The sequence below is a fragment of the Oncorhynchus kisutch genome, linkage group LG2, assembly GCF_002021735.2.
Source record: "Oncorhynchus kisutch isolate 150728-3 linkage group LG2, Okis_V2, whole genome shotgun sequence".
Taxonomy (NCBI): Eukaryota; Metazoa; Chordata; class Actinopteri; order Salmoniformes; family Salmonidae; genus Oncorhynchus; species Oncorhynchus kisutch.
Window position 1 is genome coordinate 27,337,448 of NC_034175.2, and position 16,702 is coordinate 27,354,149.

General features: G+C 41.4%; 1 protein-coding gene across 2 annotated transcripts; it reads left to right on the forward strand.

Annotated features, from left to right (window-relative positions):
* Positions 1–14,418: 14,418 nt before the first annotated feature.
* On the forward strand, positions 14,419–16,403 carry LOC109902208 (transcription and mRNA export factor ENY2-2). Of its 2 annotated transcripts, none has more exons than XM_020498375.2 (5): positions 14,419–14,546; positions 14,920–14,997; positions 15,093–15,163; positions 15,759–15,833; positions 15,969–16,403. In XM_020498375.2, the coding sequence occupies exons 2-5, from the start codon at positions 14,930–14,932 to the stop codon at positions 16,040–16,042; spliced, it is 288 nt and encodes a 95-aa protein (XP_020353964.1). In that variant the 5' UTR covers positions 14,419–14,546; positions 14,920–14,929; the 3' UTR covers positions 16,043–16,403. The 2 variants fall into 2 exon arrangements, with proteins under 2 accessions (XP_020353964.1, XP_020353971.1); XM_020498382.2 differs by having other exon boundaries at positions 14,443–14,552.
* The last annotated feature ends 299 nt before the right edge of the window (positions 16,404–16,702 follow it).

Genomic DNA, 16,702 nt, shown 5'->3' on the forward strand with positions numbered 1-16,702 from the left:
ATCTCTATCTTAAACTGACGCATTTTGATGGGGATTTTTTCATTATGTTACTTACATTGACGCACGGGTGAGTCAATAGACTCCTAAGGATGAATGGTTTATTACATGATTAATTAATCCGCTTATACGTGATGCATGATTAAATGAACACTGTTCTGTCTGGTTCCCCCGGGGATCGAATGAGTTCTGACATTATGTCATTATGGTCACTGACTAACGGAACATTGTGGGGACATTGTGGAATTATGGTATGGTGGTCCCACAGGCTCAGCCTCCCTCATAAACCAGCTCAACGCAATTGTTTTGACAGTATTCTAATGAATTTAGCCTGAGCAAGATTTATTTAATTAAAGAGGTCTTATAGCCAATCCGGGGTGCAGCGCAGCCCATCAGACCCCCTCATGAGAGAGAGAGAGCCTTAGAGGGAGCCATTTCTTATAATGGGGGTATGAAATGATCCTGCACACACTCAAGCACGCAAGCATGCGTGCACAGTATACAACATCAGAAGGGCACCTTCTAGAGAAGATTTCATTTCAGCTTCCTTGATTGTGGCTTACTTCTCCTCCCCACAAACAGAAGTGTGTGTTTTAAGCAGTGTACTCAGCAGTTGGCTCTGTGATGCTTCAATACAGACGGTGTCTGTTCAGTTCAGTCGTTCTCTTTGAGAATCACCTGCGTTCAGTAGCCCTCCAAATCAGTTGAAAGCCTATTCCAACCCATCCAAAAAGCCATTACCTCATCTGTCCTTAGATACACAGATGGGCAGGAGACAGATGGCAACAGAGAGCATCTAGAGATGTGAGGTGGGTGACATGAGGCACTAGAGTGCTATAAGAGCTACTTGATGTGTGAACACACATATGTGCACGGATGAACAGTCACACAAAAGTAAACAGACAAACAGATGGACAGACACACAGAACGGGAGAGACAGAAAGGGAGAAAGAGAGAAAGACAGAGGGAAATACCATTTGAGGTATATTAAGCAAACTAAATGTGCATACACTCATTGTACTCATGAATCTTGTCCTAGTCATTTGAGGTTAATCAGAACTGTGCTGACAGAAGAACATACTGTTCCCTTCCAAAAAAACACCCACCCCTCTTCTACGAGTCTCTGCTGCTAAAAGTCGATGGGAAATAATTCATATATTCTTGTTTCTGCTGCTCCGTCATTCTCTTTCATTCTCTCACTCTACCTCACCCTGTCACTCTGCCTCACCCTGTCACTCTGCCTCGCCCTGTCACTCTGCCTCACCCTGTCACTCTGCCTCACCCTGTCACTCTGCCTCGCCCTGTCACTCTGCCTCACCCTGTCACTCTGCCTCACCCTGTCACTCTGCCTCACCCTGTCACTCTGCCTCGCCCTGTCACTCTGCCTCGCCCTGTCACTCTGCCTCGCCCTGTCACTCTGCCTCGCCCTGTCACTCTGCCTCGCCCTGTCACTCTGCCTCGCCCTGTCACTCTGCCTCGCCCTGTCACTCTGCCTTAACCCGTTCAATCTTCCTCACACTGTCACTCTGCCTCGCCCTGTCACTCTGCCTCGCCCTGTCACTCTGCCTCACCTTGTCACTCTACCTCACCCTGTCACTCTGCCTCACCCTGTCACTCTGCCTCACCCTGTCACTCTGCCTCACCCTGTCACTCTGCCTCACACTGTCACTCTGCCTCGCCCAATCACTCTGCCTCACCCTGTCACTCTGCCTCACCCTGTCACTCTGCCTCACCTTGTCACTCTACCTCACCCTGTCACTCTGCCTCACCCTGTCACTCTGCCTCACCCTGTCACTCTGCCTCACCGTGTCACTCTACCTCACCCTGTCACTCTGCCTCACCCTGTCACTCTGCCTCACTCTGTCACTCTTTTTGCGTCACCACTTTCTCACTCGCACACACATGCACAAATGCACACAAATGTAGGCAAGCGCACACAGACACACACAGTAACTCCTCTCCCTTCCTCGGATTGAGCACAAGGTCTACAGCCACAACCTTCCATCCTCCTCAGGCTCCCCGCTAAAGGAAGTTACAGGATGTTCATGGTCGATCATGTGGTGGTTACTATGTATCACTGATCAAGCATTCTCGTAAAAAGGTAGCAGACAAGTTTGTTATTAGGATAGACTTCAATGTTACATGCAAATCTGATTGGATACAGTGCTCGATTATTGAAATAATTTAACTTCAGAGTTGCTGAGGACTAATCGGGGACATTTTCAGGGACAGCCCTAGTCGGGGACAGGCCAACAAAACCGGGGACTGTCCCTGGAAATCGAGGATGTCTGGTCACCCTACCATAAGCATTCATAAAGCAAGTATTTACATGCAACAGAAATGATTAACCCCAAAAATGTATTCAAAAACAATGATTTTTGTTGTTAATAAATGTGACTCTGTAAACTGATAGTGTTAGCAGCTAGCTAACACAGCACCGTTTGAAGAATAGAGCAGACACCTATTTTCTTGGCTGAGCGGCATTCACGAGCACCGCCGACTGTTCCGCCTGGATAGAAATTCGCCCCTGTTCAGGCTTAATTGAAAATAAATGGCAGAGACATTAGCCTTTATCGTGGGAATATTTGCATAACTTTGAATTGGTAGAAGAAAAAGACAGATGTTACCCCTCGAATCTTGACTGACACAACTGATAGCTAACCCTTCTTGTCTATGCTACTGGCTGGCTAGCACTACTGGCTGTAACGCACCATCCTCTCTGCCACCATTCGACATCCAACAGTTACACAATGTCACAGGAAACTGTTGAGCATGAAAAACCCAGCAGCGTTGCAGTTCTTGACACACTCAAACCAGTGCGCCTGACACCTACTACCATACCCCGTTCAAAGGCACTTACATATTTTGTTTTGCCCATTCAACCTCTGAATGGCACCCGTGTCAACTCTCTTAAGACTTAAAAATCCTTCTTTAACATGTCTCCTCCTCTTCATCTACACTGATTGAAGTGGATTTAACAAGTGACATCAAAAAAAAGGGACCTTAGCTTTCACCTGGATTCACCTGGTCAGTCGATGTCAGGGAAAGAGCAGGTAAACAATTCAACAAAATAACGTATTTTAAGTATTGTAAATTGAGATAGAAAAACACCCTAGCCACAATCCCAATAACGATATCCCAGGTGGAAAACAACGTGAGGCACATATCCCCTAGGGTCATTACAATACATTGTGTCTTCAATAACAGACTCTCTGTCTTTGGTAGGGAAGGTGATTGTTAGAATGGGGTTCACTTTGAAATATACAGTATGTGTATACTTCGTCTCGAGACTAACAACAAACACAAGTAGAGTGTCACAACAAGTAGAGTGTCACAACAAGTAGAGTGTCACAACAAGTAGAGTGTCACAACAAGTAGAGTGTCACAACAAGTAGAGTGTCACAACAAGTAGAGTGTCACAACAAGTAGAGTGTCACAACAAGTAGAGTGTCATTTGAGCTTGGAAATAACAATAATATATTTATTTAATGTAGCACTTTTCATACAGAATCTCAAAGCTCTTTATCAGGTACCTCTGTCTCTGAAGTTCACAGCTACTCCTTCTCAGATCCACCACCGAAACGTGTAGCACCCACCTGGGCGATGCTTCGGGCGGTTATAAGCGCCCGAGAGTCCATCACACCTCAGCAGTAATCAGCAACAGTCTCCCACGAGGCGAGCCTCTGTCATCCCCTCGCTCTGCTCCCACTTCCTCTCTTTCCTCATCTCTCACGCATCAGTATCCTCTCCATTTCTTCTGCATCTTCATAAGTATCTGTCTCCAAAACCTTTATACCATAACTTCACAGGAAGCAGCCAAATACCTGAACTGTAGCTGGTTCTATTCAATTGCATTTTGTCTTGATGTGTGAGTAGCAGTGAAGCTAATTATGCATGGAAGAACTTGTAACCCTCACCTCTCCTTCTTACTGTATCGAAGGCTTCTTTGCAAATTCAAAATGTACCTTGTCACGGTAGACATAGAAGAGAATCACAAATATTGGATTTTCTTCTTTTTTTACCGCAAATCATTATGTTCTGTTTTATATAAACTCGAAATTTGAAAGGATAATGTTTAAATAGGTCATTCTGTAATGGTCATAATGAATAAAAAGGAAAACTATTGTGTGGAATTTGCGTAAGTGCATTAGCGTTAAAGTATTAACTAATAATCTCTCCAAACCCATTCAGAGAATAGGAAATCTGTGGCATGGAAGGGTATTGAGACCAATTTTATCTACTGAGGTTCTATTCAAACCATCAGCATCAGTTCAGCGGTCACTATAGCAACCTAACAATTTGAGCGTTGTAGTTTCATAGTGCTAAAGTTCAAGGATTGTGAAGGGAATAGGCTTACTCTATGGAATATGAAAGGAAGTGTCTACTACTGTGTGTTGTGTGTACTATCCTGTGTTTGTGTGTATGTGTCTATGTGTGTATGATTGTGTGTGTGTGTGTGTGGGGGGGGGGGGGGGGGGGCAGCAGGAGTGCTAACGATGATTTCATAATAAGGCATAGATGATAAGAGGCTAAGATGGGTTTCAGGTGGGGAATTAAATGTGTTTTTAACATTGTATCAAAATGGGATCCGTCTCTGTCTGACGTCAGTAGCGCACTCAAGAAGGAAAACATCTACACCTAGACAATAACCATCATTTCCCAATGGGCCAAACGGATAGCAAACTACAAGAGAACATTATGAGCAACTAAACTAATACTTTATCATGAAACATGTCAGACTTACCAAAGAGGCTAAGAAATTGCCTGGTGCAGTTATGTTTAGAGTCGAGTTGAAATCAGTGTTGCCATTCGATGGGTCAGGATCCACTGTTGAGTTGTGACGGATGGTTTTTAGATCACCAAGCCATTGCTTTGGTCAGCCATCGCTTTGGTCAGCCATTGCTTTGGTCAGCCATTGCTTTGGTCAGCCATTGCTTTGGTCAGCCATTGCTTTGGTCAGCCATCGCTTTGGTCAGCCATTGCTTTGGTCAGCCATTGCTTTGGTCAGCCATTGCTTTGGTCAGCCATTGCTTTGGTCAGCCATTGCTTTGGTGTATAGGGTGGATCACACAAATCCTTCACAAGTTTTAGGTATGGAACAGCAGTGAATGGTGAGTGCTCGCCTGACATACCAATGTTAAATCGAATGTATGCAGAAAGTGTCCTCACAGTCATCCAAAGAAGCCAATCAGAGATGCTTTGGACACGTTCAATTACAAACAACGTTAAACAGATTTATTTCCATTTAGAGAATGAGATGAGCCTTGATCTTGATGCACTTTTTTTCAATGTCACTACTGGGTTAGAGTTGCTTAGTTGTGGCCTAACCATGGACTGACCCAATATGACCCTAAAAAGTTCCCCTCAAATCAACAATCATTAAGGCATTTGAATGGTAGATATAATGCACTTGAGTAAATAGAAAGCAGTGTGCGTAGCCATTCAGGATACCTTATGCAACAGTAACTCTCGCTCAATTGGCAATAACTGAGAGAGATCCTGTTTTGGAAAGCAGAGGAACCTCTATGATAGCTGGGCTGATTAGGAACACAGATTCATGGGGATGCGAGGCGAAATGCGAAGGGAATCAGATTAGTCTATGGACACAGTGAGAAGACACTGCATGTTCAACTGCTATTTACAGCATACAGCATTGGGAAATGTGTATATTCTCATTGCTCAGCCTCCTCTGATTATAGTCATTCGTCAATGTCCTGTGTGTTGGGAGCCAATGTCAAGGGAGTCAATGGGATCTCACCACTGACTCGTTAGTGTTCCCTCCTCATACTATTGCCTCATGTAACACACCTTAGTCCATAGACATTTACATTCTAGTCGCTTAGCAGACACTCTTATACAAAGTGATTTATAGTTAGTGAGATACATATGCAATCACATCAGAAATAATTGGCACCCTTGAAAAAGATGAGAAAAAAATACTGAGCTATATCGTATGCTCAATTTGTTTGGGAAATTATATTATTTTGTACTAATACCATGGATCAGAGAATTTATTTTGGTTGAACAAATGATTGAAAAAATCTCAAGGAATTGATTTGTGCACCCTACCCTTGAGAAGATAACGGCACTTAGCCTTTTTCCGTAATGTTTTATGAGATTGAAGAACACATTGGAATAGATTTTCAACCATGCCTCCATACTGTCTGCGCTTATGGACCGCCCTCTTCAATTCAAACCACAGGTTTTCAATGGGGCTCAAGTCTGGAGACTGAGATAGGCCATGCAGATGTTGATTCTGTGGTCAATTAACCATTTCTTTGTGGATTTTGATATGGGCTTGGCCATCAATATCAAGGCACAAGGCCCAAATGCAGACACAGGAGGCAGATGGTCGGAGTCTTACAATGTTTATTAATCCAAAGGGACAGGCAGAACGGTCAGGCAGGTGGGTCCAGAAACAGGTAAGGGTAAAAACCGGGAGGATTAGAAAAAGGAGAATGCAAAAAGTAGGAGAACGGGAAAACCGCTGGTTGACTTGGAAACATACAAGACAAACTGGCACAGAGAGACAGGAAACACAGGGATAAATATACTGGGGAAAATAAGCGACACCTGGAGGGGGTGGAGACAATAACAAGGACAGGTGAAACAGATCAGGGCGTGACAATCAAGGGTGCCAGTAATTTTGGATGTGACTGTTTACTGTATACATGTTTATAGTAGTAGTCTTCAGTTTAATCCCCAGCGGGAATAAGAGTAGGTTTTTACGAAACATTCAAATGTAAATGATTTTGTTGTACACTTTAGTCATTGAAAAGTTACATTTCATAAGTTGTATCATTATGTTTCCTGATAGTCAATGTGTCTTGAATCAAGCACATACTATTTAGTTCGTTGCCAAATATGCCAATGCAAATGATAAGTATTTTTTATGTTGTGCTGGCATAACTGCTAGTGAATTATGGGATGCCGGAGCTCATCTCTGTGGTGATGAATGTGTAGCTGTGACTGTGCCTCTAGCTAGTGTCTAATGCCAGCTCCCTCAGCTCCCTCAGCACACATAATAAAAAACTCTTACTCAGCATTCGGGGCCACAATTCTGTGTGTGTGTCTGTCTGCGTGCATATGTGTTTGTGTGCATGTGTGTGTGCGTCCTCAGTATGATACTGCTAACACAGTGACAAATACGTCTCGCCAAGCGGGTCGTTTATCAGCGAAGGCTCCCTTCCAGCTAATGAAGTCTCGCAGCAAAGGAGCACCTGCCCCCTGCCTGCATGCAACCAAGCATGGATACCCAGCTAGCATATAACGTTGTGGGAACCTGTTTCTTAGAGCTTGGTGAGAGAGTGGTAGTGCCATGGTTATTTTGCAGACAACCTTTCCATAACGTTTCCTACAGATTTCCTCATGGTTCTATTTAAAGTCATGTTCTCAGAAAGTTCAGAGAACATTAAGAAACAGCATTCTTCTGTAGGAATTGCAGTACTTCAGCATAACGTTTTCTGCAGGTTTCCTAATTCTAACATAAGCAAGTGAATTTCCATGTGTCCAATCTGTGCTTGAAGTTCAAACAGTTAGCAGTGTTATTAAACATGATTTAATTACCTTCAAATAGCATGTAATTTCCATTTTAAAAGTCTGTAAACTTATGGCTTCCTTCCCAGAACCAGTGGAAAACCAAAAACTGACGTTCCCAAAACTTCCAAGGAACCAAAATGGGCTTGCTGGGTAAACAGCAAGGCAAGAGGAATCCCACTGCTCTGTCTCCTTCATCGCTCTCTGCTTGGCTCACTCAACAATCACCTCCTTTCAATCCTGCATTTCTTAGAAAGACTCTGGATGCCATGTAGCAAAGCTGCTAACTCTATTCCATTCATCAAAGTATTAAAGAGTCAGGTTCAGAAGCCATTCTGGGCCCTACTGCCTGTTTGTTAATGTGGTATAGGAGCTGACACACACAGATAATGTCCCTGGCATTGTAGTGTCAGGGAGCTTGGCATGAGGGCATTATCCAGCTTGAGTAATGATGTTTGCAGGAACCACTGGCTTGCTGTTGTTTGCATTAGTGAAGACCCTGTGGCAGAAATAGATTAGGTTAAAATGAAACAGAGAGTAAGTGGAGAGGAGAGAGAGAGAGAGAGAGAGAGAGAGAGAGAGAGAGAGAGAGAGAGAGAGAGAGAGAGAGAGAGAGAGAGAGAGAGAGAGAGAGAGAGAGAGAGAGAGAGAGAGAGAGAGAGAGAGAGAGAGAGAGAGAGAGAGAGAGAGAGAGAGAGAGAGAGAGAGAGAGAGAGAGAGAGAGAGAGAGAGAGAGAGAGAGAGAGAGAGAGAGAGAGAGAGAGAGAGAGAGAGAGAGAGAGAGAGAGAGAGTGGGGAATGGAAGAGGGAAAGAGGGAAAGTAGGAGAGAGTATGGTACTATTCAGCCATTGTATAGTGAAGCAATAAGGCCCTGGGCACTACCAGAGGTGCCTTATTGCTATTATAAACTGGTTACCAATGTAATTACAGCAGTAAAAATAACTGTTTTGTCATACTTGTGGTATACGGTCTGATATACCGATCAGCCGATCAGCATTCAGGGCTCAAACTACCTTGTTTATAATGTCTGAAAACCAGTGAGAGAACAGCATCACTATCTAGACATTCAGATTGCAGTCATCTTGATTTATTACATAAGAGTGTTAAGACTGTTCTATTTTAAACCCACTAACTAAAAGGATGGGAGCTGTGGTTTAACATGGCATTTGGAATTCATACAAAAGTATGTATCTAGAGCAAAGTAACTAGAGAACGGCCAGATGTTTGACTCACAGAAATATCTTTCGAAATTAGCATTCTGGATATTAAATACTCTTACAGACAACTCAACATTTCTATTATTTTTGGTACTCTGTGTATTGAGGAAATTCAGTATGGTAGAGCTCAACAATACAACTCTTATTTTCAATAGAGCCGCGAGTCAATACTCCCTATTCTATGGTCCCGTCTGAATACAGTTTGTCAGGTAGATTTACTCGGTGATATGTTATCTACCCTTGACCCACAATGTTATTCATCATTATAGAGTCATCACAACTTAATTTCACCCAAGATGTCACGTTATCCCACGGCCCTTCAGCTAACAGACACTGTTTTTGTATTCCTGTGTGTTTACTGGGCTAGCAGTGTTTTTTTTTTATCCATCTGTGGAGGAGGGGGTGGAGATGTAAATAGATGGAGCCTGTTCTGGGAAAGCCATTTTAAGGATGCTGAGGGATGGTGTTGGGAGGTCAGGTGCTGAGGGAGAGATGGATTTCTTGGTGTCACTAAGGGTCCAGGCAAGAGGAGGCTAATATGAAATGTCTTAGTGTGAGTGTCTTTGTGTGCGTGTGCGTGTGTGTAATGCATGCATTTTTGAGAGAGAGAGAGGGGAAGAGAGAGAGTATGGTGAGAGAGAAATAAAGGGGTGTGGTGAGAAAGAGAGAGAGAGAGAGAGAGAGAGAGAGAGGTTTGGGAAATACTTTTCAGGTTTTAGAGCATTGTACATAATTGTACATAATGCAGCTGCTGCCCTGCAAGTTAATATTTTAGAAGATTTGTACTAAATGATCACAACAGAAACAAAATATCTCAAGGCATGGGTTTTCATCCTGTCAAAAATAACATAATTATACTCCAAACATCCATACTGGTTTTCCAAGTTTATTGTCAAGCAAATTTTGCACACCATAAATGAGAAACCTTGTTTTAAATTACTCAAGCTGATGAACAAAAACAAATTTCCTACCACATGACATTTAAGATACTATCTGCTTTGCTAACCACTAAAATGTGATTAAGTAGATTTCTCACCAATGAAATTACTCTACAGCCGAATGAGTGACTCTAATATGTATAAAAGTCATAGCTATACTCCAGTATCTCCAACTCCTGCTCCCCACCTCCACAACATATTCTATTGCATGCAAATTGTGTATATTTTGTATATTGTATATCATAGGAATGTAATTACTACCCAAAGGTTATATATTCTGATTGAGAAATATTTTCTAACCGGTAACAATAGTCATTTTCTAGTTGCAACAATAGTTCAGACTAGTTGTCCTCGTAAATTATGAATGATTCATTTGATGATGAGGCAGAGGGTAATCAGTAGACAGAATAATAGTGTACTGTTGCAGTTGGCTTCAAGCCCTCCATTTCCTTTTGCATATGTACAGTGCGTTTGGAAAGTATTCAGACCCCTTGACTTGTTCCACATTTTGTTAAGTTACAGCCTTATTCTAAAATTAATGAAATCGTTTTCCCCCCTCATCAATCTACACACAATTCCCCATAATGACAAAGCAAAAACCTCGGAGGACATTAAACCTGTTTGTTTGACCGGCCACGGTTTATTTTGTGTTGTTTTGTGTTGTCCTCTTGTCCTGTCACTCCTGTCATCTATTTCGTGCTTCCTGTGCACAAAGGTACAGTAGCTGAGGTCTGGAGGTTGGTTGGGGCAATGGGGCAGCTCTAACTAGGGCAGTATTTTGTTTGTGTTTATGTGTATATATTTTAGTTTTTTGGTTGATGTGGTGTTCCGGGGTCCTTGGTGGTCCTTGATGGTTTTTCAACAGAACAATGCCCCAAAACACCTCCAGGCTGTGAAGGAGAGTGATGGAGTGCTTGCATCAGATGATCTGGCCTCCACAATCACCCAAACCTCAATCCAATTGAGATGGTTTGGGATGAGTTGGACCGAAGAGTGATGGAAAAGCAGCCAACAAGTACCCAGCATATGTGGGAACTCCTTCAAGACTGTTGGAAAAGCATTCCAGGTGAAGCTGGTTGAGAGAATGCCAAAAGTGTACAAAGATGTCATCAAGGCAAAGGGTGGGTACTTTGAAGAATCTCAAATATAAAATGTTTTTTAAAATTCCTTTATCTCCGCGTTGTCTCCCTCAGCCTCGAGTCTTCTTGGGTATGACGCTACAAGCTTGCCACACCTGTATTTGGGGAGTTTCTCCCATTATTCTCTGCAGATCCTCTCAAGCTTTGTCTGGTTGGATGGGAAGCGTCGCTGCACAGTTATTTTAAGGTTTCTCCAGAGATGGTCGATCGGGTTCAAGTCCCGGGCTCTGGCTGGGCCACTCAACGACATTCAAAGACTTGTCCTGAAGCCCCTCCTGCGTTGTCTTGGCTGTGTGCCTGGGGTCATTGTCCTGTTGGAAGGTGAACCTTCAAACCCAGTCTGAGTTCCTGAGTGCTCTGGAGCAAGTTTTCATCAAGGATCTCTCTGTACTTGTTGCGTTCATCTTTTCCTCGATCCTGACTAGTCTCCCAGTCCCTGCCGCTGAAAAACATCCCCACAGCATGATGCTGCCACCATCATGCTACACTGTAGAGAAGGTGCCAGGTTTCCTCCAGACATGACGCTTGGTATTCAGGCCAAAGAGTTCAGTCTTGTTTTTAATTTACCACAGGTGGACTCCAAGTTGTAGAAACGTCTCAAGGATGGTCAATGGAAACAGGATGCACCTGAGATCTCATAGCAAAGGTTATAAATACTTATGTAAAGGTATTTATATTTTGTTATTTTTAATACATTTGAAAACCTGTTTTCACTTTGTTATTATGGGGTATTGTGTGTAGATTGATGAGGAAAATTTTTTATTTAAGCAATTTTAGAATAAGGCTGTAACGTAACAAAAATGTGGAAAAAGTTAAGGGTTCTGAATACTTTCTGAATGCACCTGTATATGTGTTGCATTGACAATAACACAAAATCGTATGGTTTTGTTTCAAATGATTCCACATGCATGAATAGTATAGCTAATATTTAGCTGCAACTGTCCTCTGTTATAAATCAGTGTCTGCCGCATTTTGGGAGGAACACATAAAGCTACTAATTTCTTAGCTCCATTTTTCTGTTTTGAGGGTTTCTCTTGGGCTAGCATTCACTGAGAGAACTTCTGCATATCCCCTTGAACCCTGTAAGTGCCTTGATGAATATTTCATTCACTTTCTCACGGCTTTCTTTCCCACTATATATTCTTCTCACCTAAACACTGTGGCTTCCGCCACAGAGATAACACTGGGGTAATGGAGGAGGATGAGGAGCAGGGAACGGAGATAAGGAGTGCCTCAAAGGGCCAGGGAGGAAGATTATCCTGTCACTTCAGTGCATTGAGTCTCTCACTTAGCCTGTAGCATCCAATTCATTGAGCATGCTCACTGATCTCCACTGTGTCACAGCGCACAGCAGCAGGCAACTCAAAGACCAAGTGCAGCTGAGCCGAAGAAGTAATGGTCTTTGCCAGTGTAAACATTGACATTTCGAAACCACTCATGATAAAGATTGAGTGTTAATTATCGTTTTAATTTCCATTTATATTAAGCATTAATCAAACGGCCCCTTGTCAAAACACACAAATGAACAATGATTTGCAATTACTACAGGTGATTAATTCAAGATGAACAAGTGCTCTGCTTCGGTATTATAGAGCTGCTGACATGGGAGGTCATTAGTTCATCCAGACCAGGTAACCCATCAATCATTCTTCCAACTTTGTAGTAGCATTTCTGCCTTCAGTGGGAATCTCTTTGCTGCTTGTCAATTTAGTCAGAGGTCTGCAGGAGTTTGGGTGCTTTAAAGTCAGTATAACAGAGGCAATTAAAGTTCTTCATGGATTCCAAAAGTCAGGAAAGTGTTTCATTAAACTGTAGTTGAGCAGAACAGGCGTAGTAGACTGTCATGTTTTTTTATTTTTTATATTACACATAATAAGGGGTTGCAGGGGGTTCCTGTACTTTAAAGAGAGATTTGTTTACCAAAAGCCCAGACTTAATTAATTATGCGGTCAGGTAGTCAGTGTTGGGATATTCCAGTGACCACTAGACTCTGAAGGATGGCATCTGTTTACCTCAACCCAGGAAGAAACCGTCAACTGATCAGTTTAAATCAATACTTGAACTTCAGTTTGAGGTTTATTTATCCTCGGATAACTCCTTCTCGTTTGAATACTCCGGTAGTGTCGTGTTCAAACATGTTGTAGCAGACACGGCATGTTTTTTCAAGCTGCATTTAACACAAAACTCTTCTTAAACCATGAAAGACTTCTGAGGTAAACTCTCGTCACTTTAAATGCCTTCTTTCTCTAAACATCACACAAAGTATATTAGTATATGTAGTAGGCCTATGTGATCTAGAAAGGATGTGATGAAGTATCTGCAGTTTTTTTCTCATTGTTTTTCTCTACATCTTAAGTTAACAGCTAAATCCACTTTTAATCCCTGCTCTTTCCCCATGTATTAGACTGTGATGTAAGGGGCTATGCACAGATCATTCATCAAAATACTGAGGAAAAAATTTCTGAGAAAATAAACATTTTCAGTAACCCCAGGTGGCTAATGGTTGGCAGGAGTACCCCATTAAGGAATTAGGAGACGGTGCCAAGTGTCTTAGAAAATCCACTATCATGTTTGATCCTCCTTTAAACCAACCCTAGGATACCATTTCAAAACTGCAGCATATTCAGCCTGGTTAACTTTGTTTTCTAGTCACATACTCTGTTACTTCAACTTGTTTGCAAAACAATGTTATCCTATCCTTCTCTCCCTTGACTCATTTGAAAAAGAGTTTCAAACACATGGGCTGCATTTACACAGGCAGCCCAATTCTGATATTTTACCCAATTATTGGTCTTTTGACCGTTCACATCCTATCTTTTGACCATAATTGGGCAAAAGATCAGAATTGGACTGCCTGTGTAAACATGTTGTCATAAGTAGCAAATTCAAGGGGTATGAACCCTGGCCCAGTGACTGTCAATTCAATACCTTAACCATTACGCCATAAGGTCAGAACTTTTTGACAAGGTCACAAGTTTTATGTTGTTCCAATATTTGTTCCAATATTCTTGAGCTAATTGTTTTCCATACAATTATGAAGATTTTCCAGGCAGGGAATAGACATTGTTAGGATAAAAACGTCACAAAATAAAGTAATATTTCCAACACCATATTAAAAGTGGTGCAACACCAGAGATTGGAAACTGAAATACAGTATCTTTGACCGTACTACAAATTGATGGAAGTTGATTTTTAGACAGCTAAAAAGAAACAGAACACCTGACATCTAAACTGATGTCATAATATTTATATTTTTACATTTTGTCATTTAGCAGTATCCAAACTGACGATCAGTGCATTCAACTATGGAGTTTCAGGATTTCATAAAATAATCTTAACCTAGACTCAGGGTTATTCTTCTTACCGAATATTATTAGGATTGAGCAACCATCTAATACTTGCCAAAAACAGCACTTCATGGTCACGTGTACAATAAGAGGCATTGTAAGAACATAAAACTCCACTGATCTCATCTATGTAACGTTATCACTCTGTAAGAGTTGAGTCTGTTATAATCCGAGTTCTTATTCAACGCTACCACCTAGTGGCATAACGATAGTACTTCATTAAAAGTTAGGAACCTTTTCTGGTATCAACGGTTTCCTGGGGGTCCTTATTCATTGTGGGACACAACAATTAGCTGTGGCTAACTAGCTCGCCAGTTATAATTTTATTGGCACTGTGTGCAACAGCATGCACGTTTCATCGAACGTTTTGGGCAAGTGTGAGATTTTTACGTCCTTGATAGCGATGTAGCTTGTTATCGCCAATTATCAGATAGTGAACGAGCTTGTTTGCCTGGCTAATGTCAAAAATACGTTAGGTTGTCAACAGTTAGCATATAGCTAGCAAGTAAAGCCTAGCAATGGTTTATGCTGCTCGTAGTTTGTTCTAAAGAGGAGTGATTTAATGTTATCTACAGCGCAAATCTTAACATTTTTCATGATAGACAGCTGTCCACCTTGTTTGTAGACTGTTACAGTAGCTAGCTAACGTGAACTATTAAACTGATCCCTGCCTCAGCAGTTGACTAATGAAAGCTAGCTAGCTAACACCACAACATAAACTCAATCTGAATCTCACCTTTGCAGCTAAAAGAATATGAGCAAAGATTCCAAGATGAGAGCAACAATTAATCAGAAATTAACTGAGATGGGTGAACGAGAGCGGTAAGAACATTTCACAAATGTCTATTTAATCGTTATTAGAAGACCGATCAACTCTATGGTCACTACTCTTCTTGCTTGTTTTGGTTGAACCACAGATTGAAGGAGTTGCTCAGAGCTAAACTCACTGAATGCGGATGGAGGGATCAGCTGAAAGCTCATTGCAAAGGTAAGAGTTTTGCAAAGGAGAATTTAGCATTTTTTCAAACACCTGAAACACAATTTTTTCCCCCAGCAATCATTATGCTTAATTCTATGTAAAAATGATATTGATATTTTTCTGCACATCAAATCTCTTGATCTGTCTGTATTGTCCTGTCTGCTCTTTAAAAAATATATATAAACTGAATATGCATCTCTGCTTAAAATTCTGGGTAAAAGATTGAAAGGAATGTGAGTCTCATTCAGTTCATTTTGTAATTTGCTTGCTCTTCTAAAGTCTACCAACCTTGCCAGCAGGCATGCTGTTTAAAATAGTTAGACACACTAGCTACTCTAACTTCATTTATAGCCTGAAATGGCTCTTGGCAGCTAGTTTTAGGAGATTGAGAATATATCTGGGCTAGCGAAAGCCAACTTCATAAATTGCTAGGTGGCTAGTAGTATGACAGAGAACAACAACATTTTAAACAAAATAATTGTTTTATTATTTTTAACCAGGGCAAATCTGAGGGGGCATGTGCCTCCTTTGAGTATGACGCCACTGACATGGTAAAAAAAAAACAGTGTAACCATCATGCCACTCATCAAGTAATTGTTTGCAGATGTCATCAAAGAAAAGGGCTTGGAGCATGTGACCGTCGAGGACCTTGTGGTAGAAATCACCCCTAAAGGAAGAGGTATTTAGGCCTTTTTGTTGTTGTGTATACAGTACCTTTCTTCTCATCCCTCTGTTCAATAACTTTCAAAAAAGTTTAACGTTGACACAACTATCAAAACCCGAAACGAATACTGTATCTTTATTTCCTCCTCAGTTCTGGTGCCTGATAGTGTGAAGAAGGAGCTGCTGCAGAGGATAAGAGCCTTCCTGGCTCAGCATGCCACATAATGGAACCAACGTGACCTTTTTTTGCTATCAGAGTTTTTCGAGCTTGTTTTCTTTTTGCCATCGTGCTGTTATTACTAGCTATTTGATGCAATCATCCATCATGATTTAGACTTATTCAATTAGTTTGTTAAATGTCCGATTTTAAGAATGAAAGATGTCTGTTTTTCACCGCCCGCAGTTCTTTACATGATGCAACGAGTCAACATGTGTCAATAACTTTACGTTGTATTGGAATACATAACATTCTATGCTGTTTTTAATCTGTGGATTGTCTTCTGATTTTGAGTTGGTTTGTAATTAGAGAAATGCTTTTGAGAGGAGTTGGTAATAAAGCTGGTTCTGGGTTTTGTACGAAGTTCAATGCGATGTTTTGTTTTTGAAAGAAGGCTTGCAATGACACTCAATCTTTTAGACTGTGTTACAGTCGGTCTGTGTAGGTTAACTTTGTATATTTAACTAATTTAATACTCAGATACTCAATTGAGTATCTGGCCAATAGTTATTCTCATACTAGAGGTACTGTAAAATAATATGCACAATAAAGAATCAAAGGATGTACTTAAACTCAAGATATGGAGCTGTATGGGCAATTTACCTTGGTAATCTGAAACACACTACAGTGGTGCATTGAAACTTAAGGTGTCCTTTGACTAAATTACA